Source organism: Rhamphochromis longiceps, linkage group LG16, assembly GCF_057381845.1.
Source record: "Rhamphochromis longiceps isolate RC_006_pf linkage group LG16, R_longiceps_female_GT1.1, whole genome shotgun sequence".
NCBI classification, from domain to species: domain Eukaryota; kingdom Metazoa; phylum Chordata; class Actinopteri; order Cichliformes; family Cichlidae; genus Rhamphochromis; species Rhamphochromis longiceps.
In genome coordinates, this window is record NC_140572.1 from 2100584 (window position 1) to 2125394 (window position 24811).

The 24811-nt window shown below is 40.2% G+C and overlaps 2 protein-coding genes across 29 annotated transcripts; both read right to left on the reverse strand.

Annotated features, from left to right (window-relative positions):
* Nucleotides 1-4717: 4717 nt before the first annotated feature.
* Nucleotides 4718-23489, reverse strand: LOC146650355 (N-lysine methyltransferase KMT5A-like). Of its 27 annotated transcripts, none has more exons than XM_085385590.1 (13): nucleotides 20473-23489; nucleotides 19742-19885; nucleotides 18425-18587; nucleotides 18145-18337; nucleotides 14854-14931; nucleotides 14105-14182; nucleotides 13391-13435; nucleotides 11294-11371; nucleotides 10547-10624; nucleotides 9798-9875; nucleotides 8864-8917; nucleotides 8622-8685; nucleotides 4718-4841 (listed from the first exon to the last, which is right to left on the reverse strand). In XM_085385590.1, the coding sequence occupies exons 1-13, from the start codon at nucleotides 20513-20515 to the stop codon at nucleotides 4786-4788; spliced, it is 1152 nt and encodes a 383-aa protein (XP_085241716.1). In that variant the 5' UTR covers nucleotides 20516-23489; the 3' UTR covers nucleotides 4718-4785. The 27 variants fall into 27 exon arrangements, with proteins under 27 accessions (XP_085241716.1, XP_085241717.1, XP_085241718.1 ...); XM_085385591.1 differs by having other exon boundaries at nucleotides 4721-4841; nucleotides 11327-11371; XM_085385592.1 differs by having other exon boundaries at nucleotides 4721-4841; nucleotides 10580-10624.
* LOC146650356 (uncharacterized) lies at nucleotides 4792-8584 on the reverse strand. 2 transcript variants are annotated; one of them, XM_085385587.1, is made up of 4 exons: nucleotides 6696-8584; nucleotides 6512-6577; nucleotides 5749-6063; nucleotides 4792-5254 (listed from the first exon to the last, which is right to left on the reverse strand). In XM_085385587.1, exons 1-4 carry the CDS (start codon nucleotides 8581-8583, stop codon nucleotides 5040-5042), a joined length of 2484 nt encoding a protein of 827 aa, XP_085241713.1. In that variant the 5' UTR covers nucleotide 8584; the 3' UTR covers nucleotides 4792-5039. The 2 variants fall into 2 exon arrangements, with proteins under 2 accessions (XP_085241713.1, XP_085241715.1); XM_085385589.1 differs by having other exon boundaries at nucleotides 4795-5254; nucleotides 5755-6063.
* Nucleotides 23490-24811: the final 1322 nt, after the last annotated feature.

The following is a 24811-nucleotide window of genomic DNA, read 5'->3' on the forward strand; positions in this document are numbered from 1 at the left end:
CCAATCGAACAGTCTCTTTAGTCAGGGCAAATTCACTCATCTTTATGAGAGTCATCTGTCCACCGGCAGATTGTTTAATCGCTCCTCCACGTGTTTGATCTTCTTATGCCTGATCTCCAGGATTTGATTACAACAGTCCATCAGGAGGTGTGGTCTGTAGTCTGCTAGATTAATATGCACACTTCTGCTGAAATTATGTTGCAGGGGTGGTGGTGTGGTGTCAGTTTGCTCAGTGGAGGCAGTCTGTGGGGTTCACCTGCTTCAGCTGTTGTTGGTCTTTCAGCCCCCACAGAGGACAGCGAAATTATAACATACTTGAAGTTCAACTAAGTGTTAAGAACAGTGAGGAGGGTCCACTGCAGCCCCTGTACGTATTTTTCACAGGTCACAGTTTTTCCTAATTCAGTTACAAGAAAGCTTCCTAAGAGAGTTTGGGCTGAAGGGTGGAGGGTGGGCGTAGCAAACACCTGCTGTATAGGCTGTTTTTGTCTCTGTTTTCATGTGTGGTTGCACATGTTTCAATAAATCACATTACTGACTGCTTTCCAAAGTTTAATAATGACGCTGTAAAATATGTTTTTAAGATAAGAAAAGATGAACCTTTATTCCATAAATGATGCATGTGCTCATCTGTGCAGCTTAAGAAAAAACAAGCGTTCTAGCTCAGATTATTAGCGACCTTAGGCTAACCTCAGGTGGGACAACTATATATACTATAGGCACACAGATACTGCAGCATAGTACATTTCCTGAAAATTCTTTTTATGATGCTGCAGTGTCCTGACGGGAAATGGGGATTTCTACCAGCTGCCTTAAATAACCTGGAGTTCATTGTAACAGCTCTGTGGTTGAGGATATAATAGAGTTAGTCAGTCACATCTCACTGTGAAAAATTCCCTCCTGTCTTCACACGCAACTCTTCCCTTTCCAAAGGGCAGCAGTCCTGCTTCTTGTCAAGCCTCTGCCTGTTTGAAAAGCCCTGCAGTGCACTGTTGTCCAACAGGCATCTGATGCAGTTTTCTTTCAAACACGCAGCAAAAACCGAATCTTTCTGTGGTATGTAGCAGCCTCACAAACTAACAGCACAGCATCACAACAACCCAAGAGCTGCAGTACAGGAGGTTCCACATTTACCTCGGTTCCTTCACCAACTGACGGAGAACTAATAACAGAGATGCTGCTCCTCCCACGTGATCGTCTTTACATCCGTGTCATATAAAACCTACAGAGGTTCTGTTGCTCGCACACAAAGACCTTACTGACCAAGTTTAATGTCAGGGCCCACCCTTCTGTGCAGCTGATTCCACTCAGCAATTAGGCCCGGAGTACTTCAGGCCAGGCAGCGCAGCGTGCCAGAGAGCGTCTCCTTGCACTGAGCTGTGTTTAAATGCATTCTTGTGCTCAGTGGAGAGGAGGGTATAAGCACTCAGTGCAGCCCTGTCATCAGTTATTCTTCATGTATTGGGAGAGTCAAACCTGTCTCATCTGTTCAGACTGTTGCAGCGTCACCTGCTGTATAACAGCCTTTAAATGCTCCTGTTATTATCTATAGGAACAGGCCTGGGGAGTAACAAAGCACAAATACTTCATTACTGCACTTAAGCACAATTTTAAGGTGTCTGTACTGTACACAGTGTTGGTCAAGTTACTTGAAAAAAGGTAATCAGTAACTAATTACTGATTACTTCCCCAAATAAGTAATCCCGTTAGTTTACATATTACTAATTTTCAAAAGTAATTGATTACTTAGTTACTTAGTTACTTTTTAAAAACACGATTTACAACCTGAATAGGTGATAAAGTGATAGATCTTTCAGCCCAATTCTACTTTTTCTGCATAATCCATCATACAAAATGTAATCAGATGGAAAAGTCTCTTTTTAAAACTTGTTTTATCAGTTTTAATCTTTTAACTTCATGCATCAAGCAAAAATTTAATTATATGCAACATTCTCTGACTGGAAGAAATTAGTTTAACATTTAAACCTATTTTCTGCACATTCCAGCACATAAAATAAAATAGTTTTTGTGTTTACACTCAGTCTTTCAAATAGATGCAAGTAAAACAGCAGAAAATAAATAAAATCAAAGACTCAGCGGTCCTGTTGCTCTATTTTCACCTGTAAAGCAGGAGTGGGGCAGGCGGAGGGTTACCCTGGTGCAGGTGTGCTGCGGTCAGTGGAAGAATCCGTGAGTTTCTCTGTGAGTTTCCCATTACGTCGTAGCTACTCGGTGCTTGTTGGAAGTTTAGGGGTTTTTTCGCTGTAAAAAGAAGTTTTCTTCCCACGCACAGCGGACACTAATGTTTTTGTCACTTTTTATGGAATCAAACTCAAAGTAAGGTCAGTACTTCCACGCTTTAAACGCTGCACGCTCATACTCTCTCTGCACTCGATATATGATCCATTGTTGATCTGCACACAGCTGTTGTCACGAACGTCGCACTCGCTTACGTCACTGTCGTGAGACATTCTCGCAAACAATCACGGTTTTAGTAACGCAGTAACGCAGCGTTCCTACGGGAACGTAACGGTAATCTAATTACCGTTTTTGCAATAGTAATCCCTTACTTTACTCGTTACTTGACAAAAGTAATCAGATTACAGTAACGCGTTACTGCCCATCTCTGACTGTACATGAGTATTTTCTCTGACTACTTTACTTTAACAAATAGCTGTACTTTGACTTTACGTTTAACACATTAGAGGGGCGTTATTGTTTCATCACTGCAGGCCTTTGAACATCAAATTGATTTGAGCCTGAACAGAAACACATGAAAGGCAGACATGTTTGTGTATTAAACACCAGGAGAGACACAAAAAGATATGAAAGAGGCAAAACTGTGTGCCTGCCAGGGTTCGAGTCTGACGGTGCTTTTTTCAGTTTGTTGTTTTTGCCCAACACTGGAACGACTGCAGGGGTCCACACGTTTCAGTTGCGGTATTTCAGCATCATGCTAGCCCCACTGAAGACCAGTGATGGGAATAACGGCGTTACAAACAACGCACCAGTTACTGTGAGTTGTGAGCCATTACTCCACCTGCTGAATCCACCTTAACCTCGTCCCTTCTCATTTTCCTGTTAGAGGCAAAGCCATTGTCTACAATGTAGCTCGTGTTTTTTCCTCCTTAAAGGGAAAGACCATCTCTGAGTCGAGGAGGGGGCCTAAGGGTGCATCTGTCACCATCTTACAGTGCTGTGATTGCAGCCATTCCCCAACACTCTGTGAATGGGACTCATGACAGAGAGTTAATACCCTACAGCTTATGACAAAATTTGATCCGAAGTGATTGATGGCCCTAATCACGACCTTTTGACCTCCCGCCCCTCCCCCCCCCCCCCCGGAAGCGTGTAATGAGCGTGACGAATCGCATCCGGAGAAGGGGGGGGGGTGAACCCCGGAAGCGCACCATCTGTTGCTAAGCGTGTCGAATTGCATCCTGAGAAGGGAGGGGGGAAACCTCCGGAAGCGCGTCATCTGTTGGAGGGGAATAAAAAAGCAGAGAGGTGGAGTCCGTCACAATTTCTAAGGCACAGACACAAGATGGATTTCCTTCTGCAGCCCAGCAGCGTTCCTGTGTCCGATGAGATCTGCTCTCCCAAAGAAGAAGGCTTTGAATATGACATATTCAAATACAGCATATTTACTATGGAAGGCCTCGATCCGGACCTTATGACCCTACCGGAAATACTCCGGAAGTGTCTAGTCATTTTCAGACCTGATGCGTCATGTTCCCTAAGCACAGCGGTGATGCAGCAGATGATTCTGTGCTGTATAGAGAGACAGAGCGGGTGTAATTTTACTTTCTTAAGCTGCACCGGCGTTTGTAATGGGAATAAAGAGTGACTTCCTGTAGAGATTTCAATAGTATTTTATTTTCCTATAATACAGACGCTGTAAAAAACCTTTAAGATACACCATAGCTTGTGATGAAAAGAAGAACTTTCTATCCGCTTGTAACCTACAGGCTGCCTATGTGTAAAAAACGAATAACTATCCCTTAGTGAATACTACTTTTCCTTTTGAGAGACTGAAAAACAAACCATAATTGCAGCGACAGGCGATCTTGTTTCACACACACACACACACACACACACACACACACACACACACACACACACACACACACACACACACACACACACACATACGTGTTTTCATGATATATCAGTACCTATGACAAAAATGTGACAAATGGGAACGTGCCTTTCTGAAGGTCCTAGAGGCATGGGAATCACAAAAAAATTTGACCCATGCTTCCAGGAACACGCCCATCTGTTGAGATTTTGGCTAGGGTTAAATTTTGGTCAAACCTGAATTTACTGCTACTTATGAGGACACTGTCAGGTTTATGTGACTTATGAGTACCATAAGGTCACACACACTGATATTTCATGTTTAGGTGAATTGTGAAGCCCATGGATACACACATAATTTTCAAGTATACATGACTTATAAGGACCAGGTAAGGGTAGGGTCTGTATTTTCAGCTTGGCTCCTTTTGAGATTACAATATAATAGGCATGGATGCACAATAGTAATGCTCACCAGTCGGGTAACTTCTGACAGAAATATCAGACATTCATGTGTTAATACAACACAGTAAATCTGAGCTGTATAGAGACTTAAAAAGAGACATAGCTCAAAAATGTGGTCAGTCTACTTTTTAAGTCTTAATATTGTATTGCATTAATTTTGCAGTGAATGTTTATGTGAATAAAAACATGGAACATTTTCTGCCTTTCTTATTTTTTAATTACAAAATGCACCCATAATAAACAGATTTATGGGTATAAACAATGCAATGCAGAGACCTGTAATACTGAAATAACTGAGTGACCTGCAATACTGAAATAACTGAGAGTAACAAACTATCTCCCTTGAGTATTAACTTATGATGGCAAAAACCAGGAGAAAGGACTGAGTAACTTAGTCATTACTAACCCAACAGACAAAGTCAAAAATTAAAAAAAAAATAAAAATGAAAATCAAGTTAATTTTAACTGATGCAGCATTCCTGAACCTGCATTTTGTAATTTTATTTATTCATCTTTCTTTTCAATGCTACGATCCTGTTGTGGATGTAATACTTTATGGCAACCCAGTCTCTGCCTTTCAGAGCTGCCGGCTCTGCTTGGATGCAGGAGTCACATTCCTTTTTGCCAGGTACTTTGCAGCTTGTTATGAAATGAAGTAAGTGCCGCTCAACAGCCTTTACTTCATCATCTGTCCACTTGCACCTTGCCTTCCCAGCTGTCATAAATGGAAACAAAAAATATATATCTTAATGCGAATGTAAGATAAGAGAGAAAATATTCTAGTTTCTAATGTGAATACAAAATGTTCTTAAACCTTGCTTTCTACTGGAGCACTTTAAAGGAGCAATAAGCACAATTCATCATACTTAGGTTGAAGGAATTAAAAATGGCTATGTGAATAATTAGAGGTGTAATTTCATCTGGAGTACAGCATGAAGTCACAATCCCTCTCTCTGTGTTGATCTCCAGCCATAGACTTTGGTTTGGTTTACAGGCAGTGCAAAACAGCACACCTAGCAGTGAAAAGATATTGCTTATTGCTCCTTTAAGGATGCTTGGAATGAACCATTTGAAGTGCTGTGTTCTGCTGGGAATCAAATAAGATGAAATGATTTATGATAAAAGCTCTGAATAGTGTCATGCCTGAAAAGAATAAACATGTCCATTGATAACAAGTATATTCACTTAAAACATTTTGTATATGGGTACCTTTACCCTTTCCTGGTGCAGTGTTGCTGATGTTTTTGCTGTCCAGGGTGGTTGAGGCAGAAGCGCCCTCCATATTGTCCAGGGTGGTTGAGGCAGAAGCGCCCTCCATATTGTCCAGGGTGGTTGAGGCAGAAGCGCCCTCCATGTTGTCCAGGGTGGTTGAGGCAGAAGCGCCCTCCATGTTGTCCAGGGTGGTTGAGGCAGAAGCGCCCTCCATGTTGTCCAGGGTGGTTGAGGCAGAAGCGCCCTCCATATTGTCCAGGGAAGCTGAGTAAAGTGTGTGGCTTTGGTTCCCAGAATTCTTGGTCCTTGAGCCTTTGAAAAGTAACAGTGAAATATGAGAATTAATGCATTTTTTGTTTGCATTGTAGGCAAAGTCAGCATTGGGCAGTGTGTAATTTTACATTTGATATGAATATTTTACATGTGAACATAATCTACTAATAATACTCATCAATACTCAGGCATCTCCCTAGAAACACATTACTTGCATGCACTACCTCTCAACTTGTGTGCCTAATCTCACAGAAGTGGACCTCCTAATCCTTATATTTAATATTTGCCTTTGTATTGCTTATTTATGCATTTTGCCAGACTTCAATGTATCCAGATCTTTTAGTACCATATTAATGAATGGTGTCTACCATTCTGTCTAATTTATATACTGCTGTCCCTTAAGCCCATCTAACATGACATGAACCTATTAACTGTCTCCAGTCTCATAACTTAAAGATATTATCACACACTGGGCAAGTCAAGATACCTTTGTGTTGTTGAGGGTCAGTGATGGTTTCTCCACTGGAATCATCATCACTTGTAACTGCTTCATCTTGTTGGGGAAAAATAATCAAGACAAAATATTTATATTAGAATCTGCTGAACATTCACAAATGTTATATTCAAAGATAACTATGTTTCAAAAAAAAAAAGAAAGAAAAAGAATTCACCATCAGGATTGATCACGATGTCATCCAGCCCTTTCCCCTGCAGGTCAGACAGTTTTCCTTTCTCCATTGCAATCAACAGTTTGCTGACTTTTGCAAGCTGCAGGGTACTCTCTGGAAGCCGGTAGAATTCTCGATGGACACGGATGTCGTGTCCGAGAAAGGTGGCAAGTTGATCCATTTCATTTTCTTTTAGATTTAGTACTGTGGACAAAGTGGCAACTTGTTTCCGCAATCTTGTTGAGGTAAGGGCCTCTGGGTACTTTGCACCACATTTATTTGCATACTTGCGAAAGCAGTCAGAGCCTCTGTAATGGGAAAGGACACCTGGGCGTGCAAACAAGTACACATTCTCTGTGTGGACTTGACACTCACTTCTGGCTTTTGCGAGGAGCTCCATTGCAGTGATCATGTCAGGTGTGAGAAGCACAGGTACCATTCTTGATCTTTTACCACGAATCTCAACTCTGTCAAAGTGCTTTGCAAGTTTCCTTTCAAACTCAGTTAGGCCGATCATAATGTCAGGATTCAACTCTGTGCGATTCCGGGATGTAAAAACCTGGAGCTCCATTTTTGAAACTTCTCCTTGCCTTTTTCTGTTAAATAGCACTACCTGCGTCAAAGTCACTTGAGCAAGATTTCCGAAGGTTGTGCTGTTGGGTTTTTCCTCAAGGTCCTTCATGTACATTGCGGACTTAGTAGCAAGAAACTTATGCAGCAGTGACACATCCTGTGTAAATGGCAAAATCTGTGGTTTATTCCATTTGGCTTGTTGAAGTGTGCCCAATGCAGCAGCTGAAATGGACTCTGACCACTTTTTTTCATACAGAGTGGCAAACTGCTTGGCTGACTCTGCAACATCATAGCGATTTGCAATGATGGCTTTACACTGCACAATGCTTGCAACTTTAGCCAAACTGTGTCCCAATTTCAAAGCCAAGGATGGGGTTTTATATGAGTTGCTCTCCTGCTCATAACCAGCAACAGCTCTGACTGCTTGTATGACATGGGGAAAGTTAGTAGGCATAACAAGGTCTTCTGTGCTCTTCAAAGGTGTCATAGCTCTGGCGGTTATCAATAACCTTGCGATCTCTCTCATTTTTTGGCGTATGTAATCATTCCTTTTCTCATTTGGTTTTCTGCCATTGTACAGTGACTCACCAAGGCTAAGAATGTCTCTTTCACTCGTTACTACAAAGGAAATGTCATCCTGATTCATTTCACAAGCAATCTTCCATACAGCTTCATGAACTTGATCAGGTTTCGGTAATTGCAGATGCATCCGTCTTTGCCCAGAGGGAGCTTCCTCATTAAACCTCTGAGGGCACCTTCTCACATGCCTCCAAAGGCAATTTCTTGCATATAGTCCTTGACAAAATTTACAATGACGGTAGTCCTCAGATCCTGTTGCAGTAGTGGGTCTTCGACAAGCAACCATTTCTCCAGCACCAGAAGTTGCCACAGTAGCATTATGGTTAAAGTTTCCCCTCTTCTTAATAGAGCGCAACAAATCTCTTCTTTTGCAGGATCTTTTATCATAACTGAAGGCGCTTGCAACTTCCGGCACATTACCGTGGGCAGATTCAAGGTGCCTTGCCAATTTAGCAATGGCCTTTTTACAATATAGACAGTATTGCTTCTTGTTGTACTTGCTTTGTCTTTCCGTGTTTGGCAAAGGTAGGACTTTTATGGAGCTGTTTTTAGGTGATGTGACCCCTGATGAATCAAAACTGCGGCTTGTTACCGAAGTACTGTGACTGCTACTTCTCAGTGACAAACTAAATGTTGTAGGTTTCTCTGAACTGGTGATCTTCCCACTGTGTCCTGAAGCCGTCTCCAATGCCATGTCATTTAACGTATTTTGGGGAACCACACATTCTGTGATTTTCATGTCCACATTATGGAGACTTGTGTCAGAGGAACTGCCACATGAATCTGGGAAATAGTCTTTATCTTCATAATCCGTACAATCTGAGAATTCATCAGTAGAGATCTGAACGAAAATGGAGAAAAAGCATCTTTGTATTTATTAATAGCTAGAATGTCATTCCCCCTCCAGTAGCAGAACATTCTGCAATCCATGACTTGATGAAAATGCATTCATGTAGTAAATATGCATAATTACATAGCATAAACAATTTGAATGAAGAAGAAAAAGGCAGCTGGCTTACCTGCTCTGAGGTAGCTGTCTGGTGAAAGGTGAGAACTCGAGATTTTTGTCTGGCCTTACATGAAACGTAACAAATTCAATGTTTGTAATTATAATTCATTTGAAAACTAACTCAAAATTATTATGCAATTCAGTATACTGTAAAAAACATTGCTAGTAGGTTAAGAAATGAAAAACAATGCATTGTAACTTAATAGTGAGAATGATTTAACATACATATCACACACTTTGTGTCATGTCATTTTGACATAAAATCTTGGGTGAAAATTCATTTGTGAACCCTGTCAATCATTAATTATATTTGCTGAGATGAAAGGCTGCATTGAGTTCACATATATGTCACAGATACATTAGTGAACATTATTGACAGGAGGATCTGAGTTCCTTATTCTAGATATTATAGAAACTTAACACAGTACAGTTCTGCTACCCAACAATATGAGGACAGTGTAACACACACACTAGAGTTGTTGGTCCAACCATATGAGGACGTATTCTGAAACACACTCATGTTCTTCACAGCTTGAAACAATATGAGGACATGACGACTGAACACATGTAGAGTTCATGTTCCTGACTTCTAACTTGTCCTGCTGTTGTCAATAAAAGCTCTAAACCCAACACTGATGTAAAGCCATCTATTTCCCCAGAAATCCAATCATGTAAACTGATCAGCTTCAGGTTAAATGGACAAAAACATGTGTAAAAGGACAAAAATATTAAATTTAATTGGAATAAAGACCAAATTGATGCTTTAAAGGGAAAGTTTGGACTAACAACTGGTATAGCTAATTTCCTTCTCCTAATGCTAATGTTGATTTTGGGAAACTTTCACTCAAACTGATTGTTTTAATACAATCAAAGTGCATTTCATTTATGCACTAGGCCCAACTGACTCATATACTTGATTCCAAATACAAAAATTTATGCGTAACCTGTTGGAGGAATGAAGTGGATTTGTCACTCACTTCTTGGTCTGTAGGAGGTTGGGACAGGGTCACAACACTTGGTGTCTGCAACAAAAGACAACAATATAATGTCAGAAACATTCTGTACTACAAATGCTGACTAGCTCATTAACTACAGATCATACTTGTTTCAGTGAACATTATTACAGAAGGATCTGACTTCCTTATGCCAGATTCTATAGAAACTTAACACAGTACAGTTCTGCTACCCAACAATATGAGGACAGTGTAACACACACACACTAGAGTTGTTGGTCCAACCATATGAGGACGTATTCTGAAACACACTCATGTTCTTCACAGCTTGAAACAATATGAGGACATGACGACTGAACACATGTAGAGTTCATGTTCCTGACTTCTAACTTGTCCTGCTGTTGTCAATAAAAGCTCTAAACCCAACACTGATGTAAAGCCATCTATTTCCCCAGAAATCCAATCATGTAAACTGATCAGCTTCAGGTTAAATGGACAAAAACATGTGTAAAAGGACAAAAATATTAAATTTAATTGGAATAAAGACCAAATTGATGCTTTAAAGGGAAAGTTTGGACTAACAACTGGTATAGCTAATTTCCTTCTCCTAATGCTAATGTTGATTTTGGGAAACTTTCACTCAAACTGATTGTTTTAATACAATCAAAGTGCATTTCATTTATGCACTAGGCCCAACTGACTCATATACTTGATTCCAAATACAAAAATTTATGCGTAACCTGTTGGAGGAATGAAGTGGATTTGTCACTCACTTCTTGGTCTGTAGGAGGTTGGGACAGGGTCTCAACACTTGGTGTCTGCAACAAAAGACAACAATATAATGTCAGAAACATTCTGTACTACAAATGCTGACTAGCTCATTAACTACAGATCATACTTGTTTCAGTGAACATTATTACAGAAGGATCTGACTTCCTTATGCCAGATTCTATAGAAACTTAACACAGTACAGTTCTGCTACCCAACAATATGAGGACAGTGTAACACACACACTAGAGTTGTTGGTCCAACCATATGAGGACGTATTCTGAAACACACTCATGTTCTTCACAGCTTGAAACAATATGAGGACATGACGACTGAACACATGTAGAGTTCATGTTCCTGACTTCTAACTTGTCCTGCTGTTGTCAATAAAAGCTCTAAACCCAACACTGATGTAAAGCCATCTATTTCCCCAGAAATCCAATCATGTAAACTGATCAGCTTCAGGTTAAATGGACAAAAACATGTGTAAAAGGACAAAAATATTAAATTTAATTGGAATAAAGACCAAATTGATGCTTTAAAGGGAAAGTTTGGACTAACAACTGGTATAGCTAATTTCCTTCTCCTAATGCTAATGTTGATTTTGGGAAACTTTCACTCAAACTGATTGTTTTAATACAATCAAAGTGCATTTCATTTATGCACTAGGCCCAACTGACTCATATACTTGATTCCAAATACAAAAATTTATGCGTAACCTGTTGGAGGAATGAAGTGGATTTGTCACTCACTTCTTGGTCTGTAGGAGGTTGGGACAGGGTCACAACACTTGGTGTCTGCAACAAAAGACAACAATATAATGTCAGAAACATTCTGTACTACAAATGCTGACTAGCTCATTAACTACAGATCATACTTGTTTCAGTGAACATTATTACAGAAGGATCTGACTTCCTTATGCCAGATTCTATAGAAACTTAACACAGTACAGTTCTGCTACCCAACAATATGAGGACAGTGTAACACACACACACTAGAGTTGTTGGTCCAACCATATGAGGACGTATTCTGAAACACACTCATGTTCTTCACAGCTTGAAACAATATGAGGACATGACGACTGAACACATGTAGAGTTCATGTTCCTGACTTCTAACTTGTCCTGCTGTTGTCAATAAAAGCTCTAAACCCAACACTGATGTAAAGCCATCTATTTCCCCAGAAATCCAATCATGTAAACTGATCAGCTTCAGGTTAAATGGACAAAAACATGTGTAAAAGGACAAAAATATTACATTTAATTGGAATAAAGACCAAATTGATGCTTTAAAACCCTCGGAGGGTTTAAGTCAAAATAGGGACCCTTTGGATTTTTGATTCTCAATATATCAATCATTTTAAAGACTAGTTGCATGAAACTTGGCCATGAGGTGCATTTTAGGATTATTTTTAAAATTCAATGATCCCCTCTATGGTGTGGTATATAGCAAAGGAGATTCACATAAGTGTTACCTCCTGTGTTCCTCGTACCATTTTGGGTCCCATTGACTCCCATTATAATCACATATTTTCGATATACTGTAATCCTGACATGTGATGATGCCTTTCTCGTGAATACCTAATGGATCTAAGCCTCAGCCTTCAAAATAAAGGAAAAATAGGTTTTGGATCAAATGAGCAAAATATTAGGTACAGCACCACCATAGACATTTTCAGTGGTTTTGAATGCAGGACATGGTTATCTTACTATGCAAAATACATGACAATAAAACAGCTCACCACCATAAAATAGTCTTGATGTAGTGGAACTGATATAACAGAGTGGTGTGAATGTGATTGAGAATATATTTATACTGTGTGTCGGTCGCAAACAAAACAGCCTATAGAGCCGCCTTCGTGAAGTGAACAACGGCAGCCTGCTCCGTTTTTTGTTTTTTTTCCCTTCTCTGAACCTCTGTCAGTGTTATGTTGCTCCACTTTGCACACACTGGCTCTGAGCAAGTGAGTGGAGGGGTGCAAAAGCAGCCATGTGTTTGCAGAGCAGAGGGGGGAGGGGTGCAAAAACAGCCACCTGTTTGCAGAGCAGAGGGGGGAGGGGCAGTTGTTACTCTCTCAGTGGCAAGTCAGCAGAGCTGGGGGAGAGACAGAGAGAGATCCTTTTCTATCTTCTTGGATTCAAGTGCACATTTGAAGTCTGTGAGAATAGTTTGCAGCCTTGTCTTGCGAGTCATTTCTGCACAGACGCCACGAAATGCACAGATGCGCGTACGGACAACACAAAGCGCACGGTCAATTTCGGGGAGGCTCTTGCTGAGAAAGAGCAGCAGTGCTCATCGTGCAAACAGCACATTATTATCGTAACTGCTGCAAAGATATATATATTCTGAAACACACTCATGTTCTTCACAGCTTGAAACAATATGAGGACATGACGACTGAACACATGTAGAGTTCATGTTCCTGACTTCTAACTTGTCCTGCTGTTGTCAATAAAAGCTCTAAACCCAACACTGATGTAAAGCCATCTATTTCCCCAGAAATCCAATCATGTAAACTGATCAGCTTCAGGTTAAATGGACAAAAACATGTGTAAAAGGACAAAAATATTAAATTTAATTGGAATAAAGACCAAATTGATGCTTTAAAGGGAAAGTTTGGACTAACAACTGGTATAGCTAATTTCCTTCTCCTAATGCTAATGTTGATTTTGGGAAACTTTCACTCAAACTGATTGTTTTAATACAATCAAAGTGCATTTCATTTATGCACTAGGCCCAACTGACTCATATACTTGATTCCAAATACAAAAATTTATGCGTAACCTGTTGGAGGAATGAAGTGGATTTGTCACTCACTTCTTGGTCTGTAGGAGGTTGGGACAGGGTCTCAACACTTGGTGTCTGCAACAAAAGACAACAATATAATGTCAGAAACATTCTGTACTACAAATGCTGACTAGCTCATTAACTACAGATCATACTTGTTTCAGTGAACATTATTACAGAAGGATCTGACTTCCTTATGCCAGATTCTATAGAAACTTAACACAGTACAGTTCTGCTACCCAACAATATGAGGACAGTGTAACACACACACTAGAGTTGTTGGTCCAACCATATGAGGACGTATTCTGAAACACACTCATGTTCTTCACAGCTTGAAACAATATGAGGACATGACGACTGAACACATGTAGAGTTCATGTTCCTGACTTCTAACTTGTCCTGCTGTTGTCAATAAAAGCTCTAAACCCAACACTGATGTAAAGCCATCTATTTCCCCAGAAATCCAATCATGTAAACTGATCAGCTTCAGGTTAAATGGACAAAAACATGTGTAAAAGGACAAAAATATTAAATTTAATTGGAATAAAGACCAAATTGATGCTTTAAAGGGAAAGTTTGGACTAACAACTGGTATAGCTAATTTCCTTCTCCTAATGCTAATGTTGATTTTGGGAAACTTTCACTCAAACTGATTGTTTTAATACAATCAAAGTGCATTTCATTTATGCACTAGGCCCAACTGACTCATATACTTGATTCCAAATACAAAAATTTATGCGTAACCTGTTGGAGGAATGAAGTGGATTTGTCACTCACTTCTTGGTCTGTAGGAGGTTGGGACAGGGTCTCAACACTTGGTGTCTGCAACAAAAGACAACAATATAATGTCAGAAACATTCTGTACTACAAATGCTGACTAGCTCATTAACTACAGATCATACTTGTTTCAGTGAACATTATTACAGAAGGATCTGACTTCCTTATGCCAGATTCTATAGAAACTTAACACAGTACAGTTCTGCTACCCAACAATATGAGGACAGTGTAACACACACACACTAGAGTTGTTGGTCCAACCATATGAGGACGTATTCTGAAACACACTCATGTTCTTCACAGCTTGAAACAATATGAGGACATGACGACTGAACACATGTAGAGTTCATGTTCCTGACTTCCAACTTGTCCTGCTGTTGTCAATAAAAGCTCTAAACCCAACACTGATGTAAAGCCATCCATTTCCCCAGAAATCCAATCATGTAAACTGATCAGCTTCAGGTTAAATGGACAAAAACATGTGTAAAAGGACAAAAATATTAAATTTAATTGGAATAAAGACCAAATTGATGCTTTAAAGGGAAAGTTTGGACTAACAACTGGTATAGCCAATTTCCTTCTCCTAATGCTAATGTTGATTTTGGGAAACTTTCACTCAAACTGATTGTTTTAATACAATCAAAGTGCATTTCATTTATGCACTAGGCCCAACTGACTCATATACTTGATTCCAAATACAAAAATTTATGCGTAACCTGTTGGAGGAATGAAGTGGATTTGTCACTCACTTCTTGGTCTGTAGGAGGTTGGGACAGGGTCTCAACACTTGGTGTCTGCAACAAAAGACAACAATATAATGTCAGAAACATTCTGTACTACAAATGCTGACTAGCTCATTAACTACAGATCATACTTGTTTCAGTGAACATTATTACAGAAGGATCTGACTTCCTTATGCCAGATTCTATAGAAACTTAACACAGTACAGTTCTGCTACCCAACAATATGAGGACAGTGTAACACACACACACTAGAGTTGTTGGTCCAACCATATGAGGACGTATTCTGAAACACACTCATGTTCTTCACAGCTTGAAACAATATGAGGACATGACGACTGAACACATGTAGAGTTCATGTTCCTGACTTCTAACTTGTCCTGCTGTTGTCAATAAAAGCTCTAAACCCAACACTGATGTAAAGCCATCTATTTCCCCAGAAATCCAATCATGTAAACTGATCAGCTTCAGGTTAAATGGACAAAAACATGTGTAAAAGGACAAAAATATTACATTTAATTGGAATAAAGACCAAATTGATGCTTTAAAACCCTCGGAGGGTTTAAGTCAAAATAGGGACCCTTTGGATTTTTGATTCTCAATATATCAATCATTTTAAAGACTAGTTGCATGAAACTTGGCCATGAGGTGCATTTTAGGATTATTTTTAAAATTCAATGATCCCCTCTATGGTGTGGTATATAGCAAAGGAGATTCACATAAGTGTTACCTCCTGTGTTCCTCGTACCATTTTGGGTCCCATTGACTCCCATTATAATCACATATTTTCGATATACTGTAATCCTGACATGTGATGATGCCTTTCTCGTGAATACCTAATGGATCTAAGCCTCAGCCTTCAAAATAAAGGAAAAATAGGTTTTGGATCAAATGAGCAAAATATTAGGTACAGCACCACCATAGACATTTTCAGTGGTTTTGAATGCAGGACATGGTTATCTTACTATGCAAAATACATGACAATAAAACAGCTCATCACCATAAAATAGTCTTGATGTAGTGGAACTGATATAACAGAGTGGTGTGAATGTGATTGAGAATATATTTATACTGTGTGTCGGTCGCAAACAAAACAGCCTATAGAGCCGCCTTCTTGAAGTGAACAACGGCAGCCTGCTCCGTTTTTTGTTTTTTTTCCCTTCTCTGAACCTCTGTCAGTGTTATGTTGCTCCACTTTGCACACACTGGCTCTGAGCAAGTGAGTGGAGGGGTGCAAAAGCAGCCACGTGTTTGCAGAGCAGAGGGGGGAGGGGTGCAAAAACAGCCACCTGTTTGCAGAGCAGAGGGGGGAGGGGCAGTTGTTACTCTCTCAGTGGCAAGTCAGCAGAGCTGGGGGAGAGACAGAGAGAGATCCTTTTCTATCTTCTTGGATTCAAGTGCACATTTGAAGTCTGTGAGAATAGTTTGCAGCCTTGTCTTGCGAGTCATTTCTGCACAGACGCCACGAAATGCACAGATGCGCGTACGGACAACACAAAGCGCACGGTCAATTTCGGGGAGGCTCTTGCTGAGAAAGAGCAGCAGTGCTCATCGTGCAAACAGCACATTATTATCGTAACTGCTGCAAAGATATATATATTCTGAAACACACTCATGTTCTTCACAGCTTGAAACAATATGAGGACATGACGACTGAACACATGTAGAGTTCATGTTCCTGACTTCTAACTTGTCCTGCTGTTGGCAATAAAAGCTCTAAACCCAACACTGATGTAAAGCCATCTATTTCCCCAGAAATCCAATCATGTAAACTGATCAGCTTCAGGTTAAATGGACAAAAACATGTGTAAAAGGACAAAAATATTAAATTTAATTGGAATAAAGACCAAATTGATGCTTTAAAACCCTCGGAGGGTTTAAGTCAAAATAGGGACCCTTTGGATTTTTGATTCTCAATATATCAATCATTTTAAAGACTAGTTGCATGAAACTTGGCCATGAGGTGCATTTTAGGATTATTTTTAAAATTCAATGATCCCCTCTATGGTGTGGTATATAGCAAAGGAGATTCACATAAGTGTTACCTCCTGTGTTCCTCGTACCATTTTGGGTCCCATTGACTCCCATTATAATCACATATTTTCGATATACTGTAATCCTGACATGTGATGATGCCTTTCTCGTGAATACCTAATGGATCTAAGCCTCAGCCTTCAAAATAAAGGAAAAATAGGTTTTGGATCAAATGAGCAAAATATTAGGTACAGCACCACCATAGACATTTTCAGTGGTTTTGAATGCAGGACATGGTTATCTTACTATGCAAAATACATGACAATAAAACAGCTCACCACCATAAAATAGTCTTGATGTAGTGGAACTGATATAACAGAGTGGTGTGAATGTGATTGAGAATATATTTATACTGTGTGTCGGTCGCAAACAAAACAGCCTATAGAGCCGCCTTCGTGAAGTGAACAACGGCAGCCTGCTCCGTTTTTTGTTTTTTTTCCCTTCTCTGAACCTCTGTCAGTGTTATGTTGCTCCACTTTGCACACACTGGCTCTGAGCAAGTGAGTGGAGGGGTGCAAAAGCAGCCATGTGTTTGCAGAGCAGAGGGGGGAGGGGTGCAAAAACAGCCACCTGTTTGCAGAGCAGAGGGGGGAGGGGCAGTTGTTACTCTCTCAGTGGCAAGTCAGCAGAGCTGGGGGAGAGACAGAGAGAGATCCTTTTCTATCTTCTTGGATTCAAGTGCACATTTGAAGTCTGTGAGAATAGTTTGCAGCCTTGTCTTGCGAGTCATTTCTGCACAGACGCCACGAAATGCACAGATGCGCGTACGGACAACACAAAGCGCACGGTCAATTTCGGGGAGGCTCTTGCTGAGAAAGAGCAGCAGTGCTCATCGTGCAAACAGCACATTATTATCGTAACTGCTGCAAAGATATATATATTCTGAAACACACTCATGTTCTTCACAGCTTGAAACAATATGAGGACATGACGACTGAACACATGTAGAGTTCATGTTCCTGACTTCTAACTTGTCCTGCTGTTGTCAATAAAAGCTCTAAACCCAACACTGATGTAAAGCCATCTATTTCCCCAGAAATCTAATCATGTAAACTGATCAGCTTCAGGTTAAATGGACAAAAACATCTGTAAAAGGACAAAAATATCAAATTTTGTCAATAAAACCCTGCACTGATCTACTCTGGTCTTCATAACTAGAATAATATCTATCTTTTCATCTACTAATATTTAACATTCCCTGTACTGCACAATCTATGAAGAGGATTTACTTACCAGAGCTCGCCATGGCCACATAGATTCTCCATAGTCATAGGTGATTTCACTCTCCGCTTGGATATTTTCAATAGCAAACAAGCAGAGATGAGGTTTATCCTGGACTGCCAGCTGTTTCATCTTGCAGTTTGGGTACTTGTGGTCATCATTAACCAGCCGGCCAAGTGAGTCGTCTTCACGGGAGGCATCAATGCTAAAAGTGAAGAAAAGAACATATGTTTTGTTCACTAAAAACATAATGTTGTAAAGAACAACTGATATTGTATATGCCTTTACTTACCACCATGTGCTATTTTTCCATTTAAAATCAAATAGGAAAGCAGTTTGCTTTTCTGTGTACTTTTTCTGCCGCTTGTCCCGTTCATGTTCTGAGATAAGCTCCCCACGGTACTCGACCACAAAGGATCCCTTTTCAATTGGTTCAGAGGCAAATACACCACGTCCTAATACAAGATGTTCAATAAGTAGCGTTAAGTAATACAATCCAAATCAGGTTTACTGCAGCTGATCAGCCACTGACAAAACATATGCAGAACAAACAATCACAAAATGTTTTAATTGTGAGGGGAACATCTAGATCAGGGGTGCCCAATCCCGGTCCTCGAGAGCTACTGTCCTGCAGCTTTTAGATGCATCCTTGTTCCCACACACCTGAATCAAATGAATGGCTTGTTATCAGGCCTTTGCCAAACATGATGGCATGCTGAAGAGATCAAACCATTTGATTCAGGTGTGTGGGAACAAGGATGCATCTAAAAGCTGCAGGACGGTAGCTCTCGAGGACCGGGATTGGGCACCCCTGATCTAGATGCTTACGTTCAGGGCTGCAACAAATGAGTTGATACAATAAATAAATGCTAATAATAAAAAAAACAATTATTAAAATAGTTGGCAACAAATTTCAAATACATGAAAATATAAAACATTTTTTAATCTAGATGATAGATAGATAGCTAGCTAGCTTTGGGAGGTTCCCTCAGGGAAACTGAAGCAATTGTTATATATTTGTCACGGTCCGGGGCAGCGGCCGTGTGGAGAGTGGAAGGAGGACCCAAAACGCAGCACTTATTCAGGTGTGAGGGTGATTTATTGATAATATCAAACACAAAGTGGAGATGGCAAACAGAACTAAGGACGAAACTAAACTGGGATAAACTACACAGAGGAGTGGGAAACCTGAACATGAAGGGAGAACAGCAGGGAGAGCACGCAGAGGATTACACCAGGTATGAACACAGACGACGCGACGAGGAACAGAGGCAAACACACACTATAAATACACAGAGAGACACTGGGAAGTCACACACAGGTGGGAGACACAGCTGGACCTGATTAACCTGATGAGACAGGGGAACACTAACACCAGGGACCAACAGAGGGAGCACAAACCCAGAACCCAGTGTCTAAAATCCCAAACACAAACCATCCCAAAACAGCCATGAATAATAATGAAAGTAATAACAATAAAGAACATAAACACAAAGTCACCGAGTCATGGTCGCAGGGCCATGACAATATTATTAAATATTATAATAAACATTAGTTGCAGCTCTGGTAATATTCATGCAGTAGCCATAAGGAACAACATATAACATACCTTTATAGTCATTGATCCATTGGGCCTTTAAACAAGTCTTGTCACTTCCAGATAAAATAAAGTGAGCAGCCTCTGCTTCAGGACGAAGTCTGAGTCTTCTTTTTGACATGTTCTTCACTCTCAATCTGCTCAACCTGTACACATCTTCATGAGAAAATGACGAAAAGTCAGCAAGACAAAACCAACCAGTACTTTCTTTACATGGTATTTTAAATAGTATTTTTCTGCCTTAAATCACAATGCATTTGCTAATCAGACTAATATACCAGTGCAAACACTTTGCAAATGTAATGTGACATTAAAATTACCTTCACGAATAATTTTAACATGCCAATACACGGACAAATACTGTAAACTGTGCACTTTACTACCATTACTGAAACACTAATGTCATTGATTTGTGCTAAACAGGAAAACATTAATATTATCATTTAAATCCCAGAAAACATATCTTGAAATAAAATGCGTGTTGCAGTAGCCTACACTTAAAAAGAGCTTAGACTGACTGTCTCTGCAGTTGCAGATGCAGAGAGGGCCGCAGGCCCTTTAACTCCAGTGGAAATTTAAAAACAATTAAATTTAACTTCTAATATCTGTTGCTGAAGATAAAGCTAAAGTATATTTATTACCATTTATCATCATGCACCATTTTAACTTTATTCAAATCGATTGTGTGTTGTTTCCATTCCATTTAGCTAACATTAATTAGCTTGTTAAACATACAACTTTACCTCGAAGCGTGCGTGAAATCATGGATATCAAAGGTAAATACATACGTCAAGATAAATCTCTCCTGAGTGCTGAAGGTCCCGGATGTGCCGTTCACGCAGAGCTCCGGCGAGTTTGTATCTTGCCGTGACCAGCAGCTCTTTGGTTGAGGCTTTCGAACAATCAGATGCATCTTTACTCACTTGTTGACCAATCAGAGACGTCGTTCTATGCTCCACTGACGAAATGCTGCATCCTCTCACCAGCCACGGTCTCTCCTCGTCCATTTAACAACAAAAACACAGCAACACGTGCTGTATTTGAGGTAGGAACACTTGAGAACTGTCACAATGTTTTGCAAACTGCTGTTACAGTTAATTTCGTTCCGTTAATTTGTTTGGTTCCTATTCTGAAGTAACACTTAATACACATGGGGTTAGCTTGCTGGTCTAGTTTAAGTTAGCATGGGCATGCTGTTCACTGATAGAGTAAGGCCAAAATTGTCCTGATATTGTCAGTGTGTTATCATAAACATGTCCTAATTTGTCATGAAAAGAAGAGCAGCACCCCTAGACCCCCAAGTGAAAATACAGATAATAGATAAGCAATTTAAGAAAATAAGTATAATGTATATAATAAATGATTTTACTGTCACTTTCCTGGGTCTGTTGACCCAGCGTTTTAAGTTTTAGTTTGTTTGGATGTCGATGTTTGTTTATAAGTTCTTTAGGTTTGCTAAGTTCATTTGTTTATTAGATTACCCTTGTGATGTCTGTTTTATTGGGAAAGTCCTTGTCCTATATGCAATGAGTCTAGTTTTGTTTCCCCTTGTCCCAGCTGTTCCTCATCCCCTCATTATCTCTCTGTGTACTTACAGTGGCTTGCAAAAGTATTCGTCCCTCTTTTCCACATTTTGTCACATTACTGCCACAAACACAAATTGTCATGGTCCTGGGTCGGTGACCTAGCGCTTTTAGTTTATTATCATTTTCTAGTTTATTATTATGATGATGATTATTATTATTGTTTGAGTTCTATGTCTTATATTTGGTCTGCCTCTGAGTCTGTGTCTCTGTCTATGGTGTCACCCCGTCTGTTTGTGAATCTGTCTGTTTAGTTCTGTGTCTTGTTTGGTTCCCCGTGTCTGAGTTTCCTGTTTTATTGTGAAGGTCTCTGTCTGATGTGAGTGTGTTCACTTTACGTTTCCCCTGTCCCGTCAGCTCTGATTCCTCCCAGCCGTATTGCCCTCCTGTCTCTCATCCCCTGATTACTGGTGTGTGTATTTAAGCCCTGTGTGTTCTCCTGCCTGTTGCCGGTTTGTCTGTGTTCCTCCGTGTCAGTCTGTGTTACTCGGTGTCCTGCTGGTCGTCGTCTCGGCCTCTCAGCCCTTTGTCGTATGCTCCCAGGTCTGTTATTTTAGTTCTTCCCAGTTTAGGTGTCTTCAGTTATTTGTCATGCCCCACTGCTTGTTTGCCACTACACCTTGTAAATAAACTTCACTAGCATTTTCATCCACTGCTTGCATCTCGGGTCCTCCTTCCTCCACACCACACGGCTCGCCTTCCCAGCCGTGACACAAATCAATTTTAATGGAATCCAATTGCAGCAAAAGGTGGTTCTACAAAGTATTGACTCAGGGGGCTGAATAATTGCGCACACCCCACTTTTCAGTTATTTATTTGTAAAAAATGTTTGGAATCATGTATGATTTTCGTTCCACTTCTCACGTGTGCACCACTTTGTGTTGGTCTTTCACGTGGAATTCCAATAAAATTGATTCATGTTTGTGGCTGTAATGTGACAAAATGTGGGAAAGTTAAAGGGGGCCGAATACTTTTGCAAGCCACTGTAAGTCCTGTCCTAATTTGTTCAGTGTCAGGTCATCTGTTGTCTTTGGTGCCACGTTTCCATGTTCCAGGTATCTTTGTATCCATGTCAGGTTTCATGGTTTTTTTGTTTTTTGTTTTTTTAATAAAAAATATTTTCCCCAGGTTAGGTTATTGTTTATCTTCACCTCTGCCTTCTGTTTTGTAATCTTTTAATTAAATTAAATTTTATTTATATAGCGCCAAATCACAACAACAATCGCCTGAAGGCGCTTTATATTGTACAGTAGATTGCACAATAATAGATACAGAGGAAAAACCCAACAATCATAGGACCACCTATGAGCAAGCGCTTTGGCGACAGTGGGAAGGAAAAACTCCCTTTTAACAGGAAGAAACCTCTGGCAGAACCAGGCTCAGGGAGCGGCGGGCATCTGCTGTGACTAGTTGGGGTGAGAAAAGGAAGACAGGACAAAGACATGCTGTGGATTAATAACAAGTATGATTCAGTGCAGAGAGGTCTATTAACACACAGTGAGTGAGAAAGGTGACTGGAAAGGAAAAAACTCAGTGCTTCATGGGAATCCCCTGGCAGCCTACATCTACTGCAGCACAACTAAGGGAGGATCCAGGGTCATCTGATCCAGCCCTAACTATATGCTTTAGCAAAAAGGAAAGTTTGAAGCCTAATCTTAAAAGTAGAGATTAATAAACGGCTTGCTTTCTGTTAATATTCAAATTTTCTTTCACGTTCCTTTGTGTCTGCGTTTTGGTTCCACTCCTCAAATTCATACATATGTCTAACCGTTTTTCCCCACTCGGCGACACACCCGTCGGGGGTCAAACTCTGGTAATTCTGTTCTCAGACATGTGAAGCTAGAGACACCGGCAACCATAGTCAATTGTCTTCCAGGGGCCAGAGCAGGCGACATTGAAGGAAATTTAAAACTGCTGGCTAAGGGTAAACGTAAATTCAGTAAAATCATAATTCACGTCGGCAGTAATGACACCCGGTTACGCCAATCGGAGGTCACTAAAATCAATATTGAATCGGTGTGTAACTTTGCCAAAACAATGTCGGACTCTGTAGTTTTCTCTGGTCCCCTCCCCAATCAGACCAGGAGTGACATGTTTAGCCGCATGTTCTCCTTAAATTGCTGGCTGTCTGAGTGGTGTCCCAGAAACGATGTGGGCTTCATAGATAATTGGCAAACCTTCTGGAGGGAACCTGGTCTTGTTAGGAGAGACCGCATCCATCCCACTTTGGATGGAGCAGCTCTCATTTCTAGAAATATGGACAAATTAATTAAACCCCCCATAATATGACTATCCAGAGTTGGGACCAGGAAGCAGAGTTGCAGTCTTACACGCCTCTCTGCAGCTTCTCTTCTCCTGTTACCCCCCCCCAAAAAAAAACATCTCCTTTGAGACTGTGTCAGCTCCCAAACAGACGAAAAACAAAATAAAAACCAGCAACAAACAACTTAAACATAAACAATTACAAAGAAAGAACAATCGATTTGCCTTACAGAAACCTGGTTGTAGCAGGATGATTATGTTAGTTTAAATGAATCAACACCCCCGAGTCATTCTAACTACCAGAAACCTCGAAGCACAGGCCGAGGGGGCGGTGTGGCAGCAATTTTTCACACCAGCCTATTAATTAATGAAAGACCAAGACAGACTTTTAATTCATTTGAAAGCCTGATGCTTAACATTGTCCACCCCAGCTGAAAAATTTTAGAAACCAGTCTTATTTGTTATCATCTATTGTCCACCTGGGCCTTACACAGAGTTTCTCTCTGATTTCTCAGACTTTTTATCTGATTTAGTGCTCAGCTCAAATAAAATAATTATTGTTGGTGATTTTAACATCCATGTAGATGCTAAGAATGACAGCCTCAACATGGCATTTAATCTGTTATTAGACTCAATTGGCTTCTCTCAAAATGTAAAAGAACCCACCCACCACTTTAATCACACTCTAGATCTTGTTTTTAACATATGGCATAGAAACTGAACATTTAACAGTGTTTCCTGAAAACCCTCTCCTGTCTGATCATTTCCTGATAACATTTACATTTACAATAATTGATTACACAGCAGTGGAGAGTAGACTTTATCACAGATGTCTTTCTGAAAGCGCTGTAACTATGTTTAAGAATGTAATCCACCCACTGTTATCATCTTCAATGACCTGTACCAACACAGAGCAGAGCAGCTATCTGAACGCTACCCCAACAGAGGTCAATTATCTTGTTAATAATAATTTTACCTCCTCACTACATATGACTCTGGATACTGTAGCTCCTGTGAAAACTAAGGTCTCAGATCAGAAGTACCTGACTCTGTGGTATAATTCTCAAACACGTAGCCTAAAGCAGATGACTCGTAAGCTGGAGAGGAAATGGCGTGTCACAAATTTAGAGGATCATCATAATTGGAGAAATATTTTGCTGATTTATAAGAAAGCCCCCCCAAAGCCAGAACATCTTACTATTCATCACTGATTGAAGAAAATAAGAACAACCCCAGG

Coding starts and splice junctions, on each gene's coding strand:
- LOC146650356 (XM_085385587.1), bottom strand. CDS start 8,583: ATGAAAATCACAGAATGTGTGGTTCCCCAAAATACGTTAAATGACATG. Junction 6,578..6,695: donor CATCGTGATCAATCCTGATG/GTGAATTCTTTT, acceptor TTCCCCAACAAG/ATGAAGCAGTTACAAGTGAT. Junction 5,255..5,748: donor TGCACCAGGAAAGGGTAAAG/GTACCCATATAC, acceptor CATTTATGACAG/CTGGGAAGGCAAGGTGCAAG.
- LOC146650355 (XM_085385590.1), bottom strand. CDS start 20,515: ATGTATTTACCTTTGATATCCATGATTTCACGCACGCTTCGAG. Junction 18,588..19,741: donor ATGGATCAATGACTATAAAG/GTATGTTATATG, acceptor ATCTTGTATTAG/GACGTGGTGTATTTGCCTCT. Junction 10,625..11,293: donor CCACTTCATTCCTCCAACAG/GTTACGCATAAA, acceptor CTTTTGTTGCAG/ACACCAAGTGTTGAGACCCT.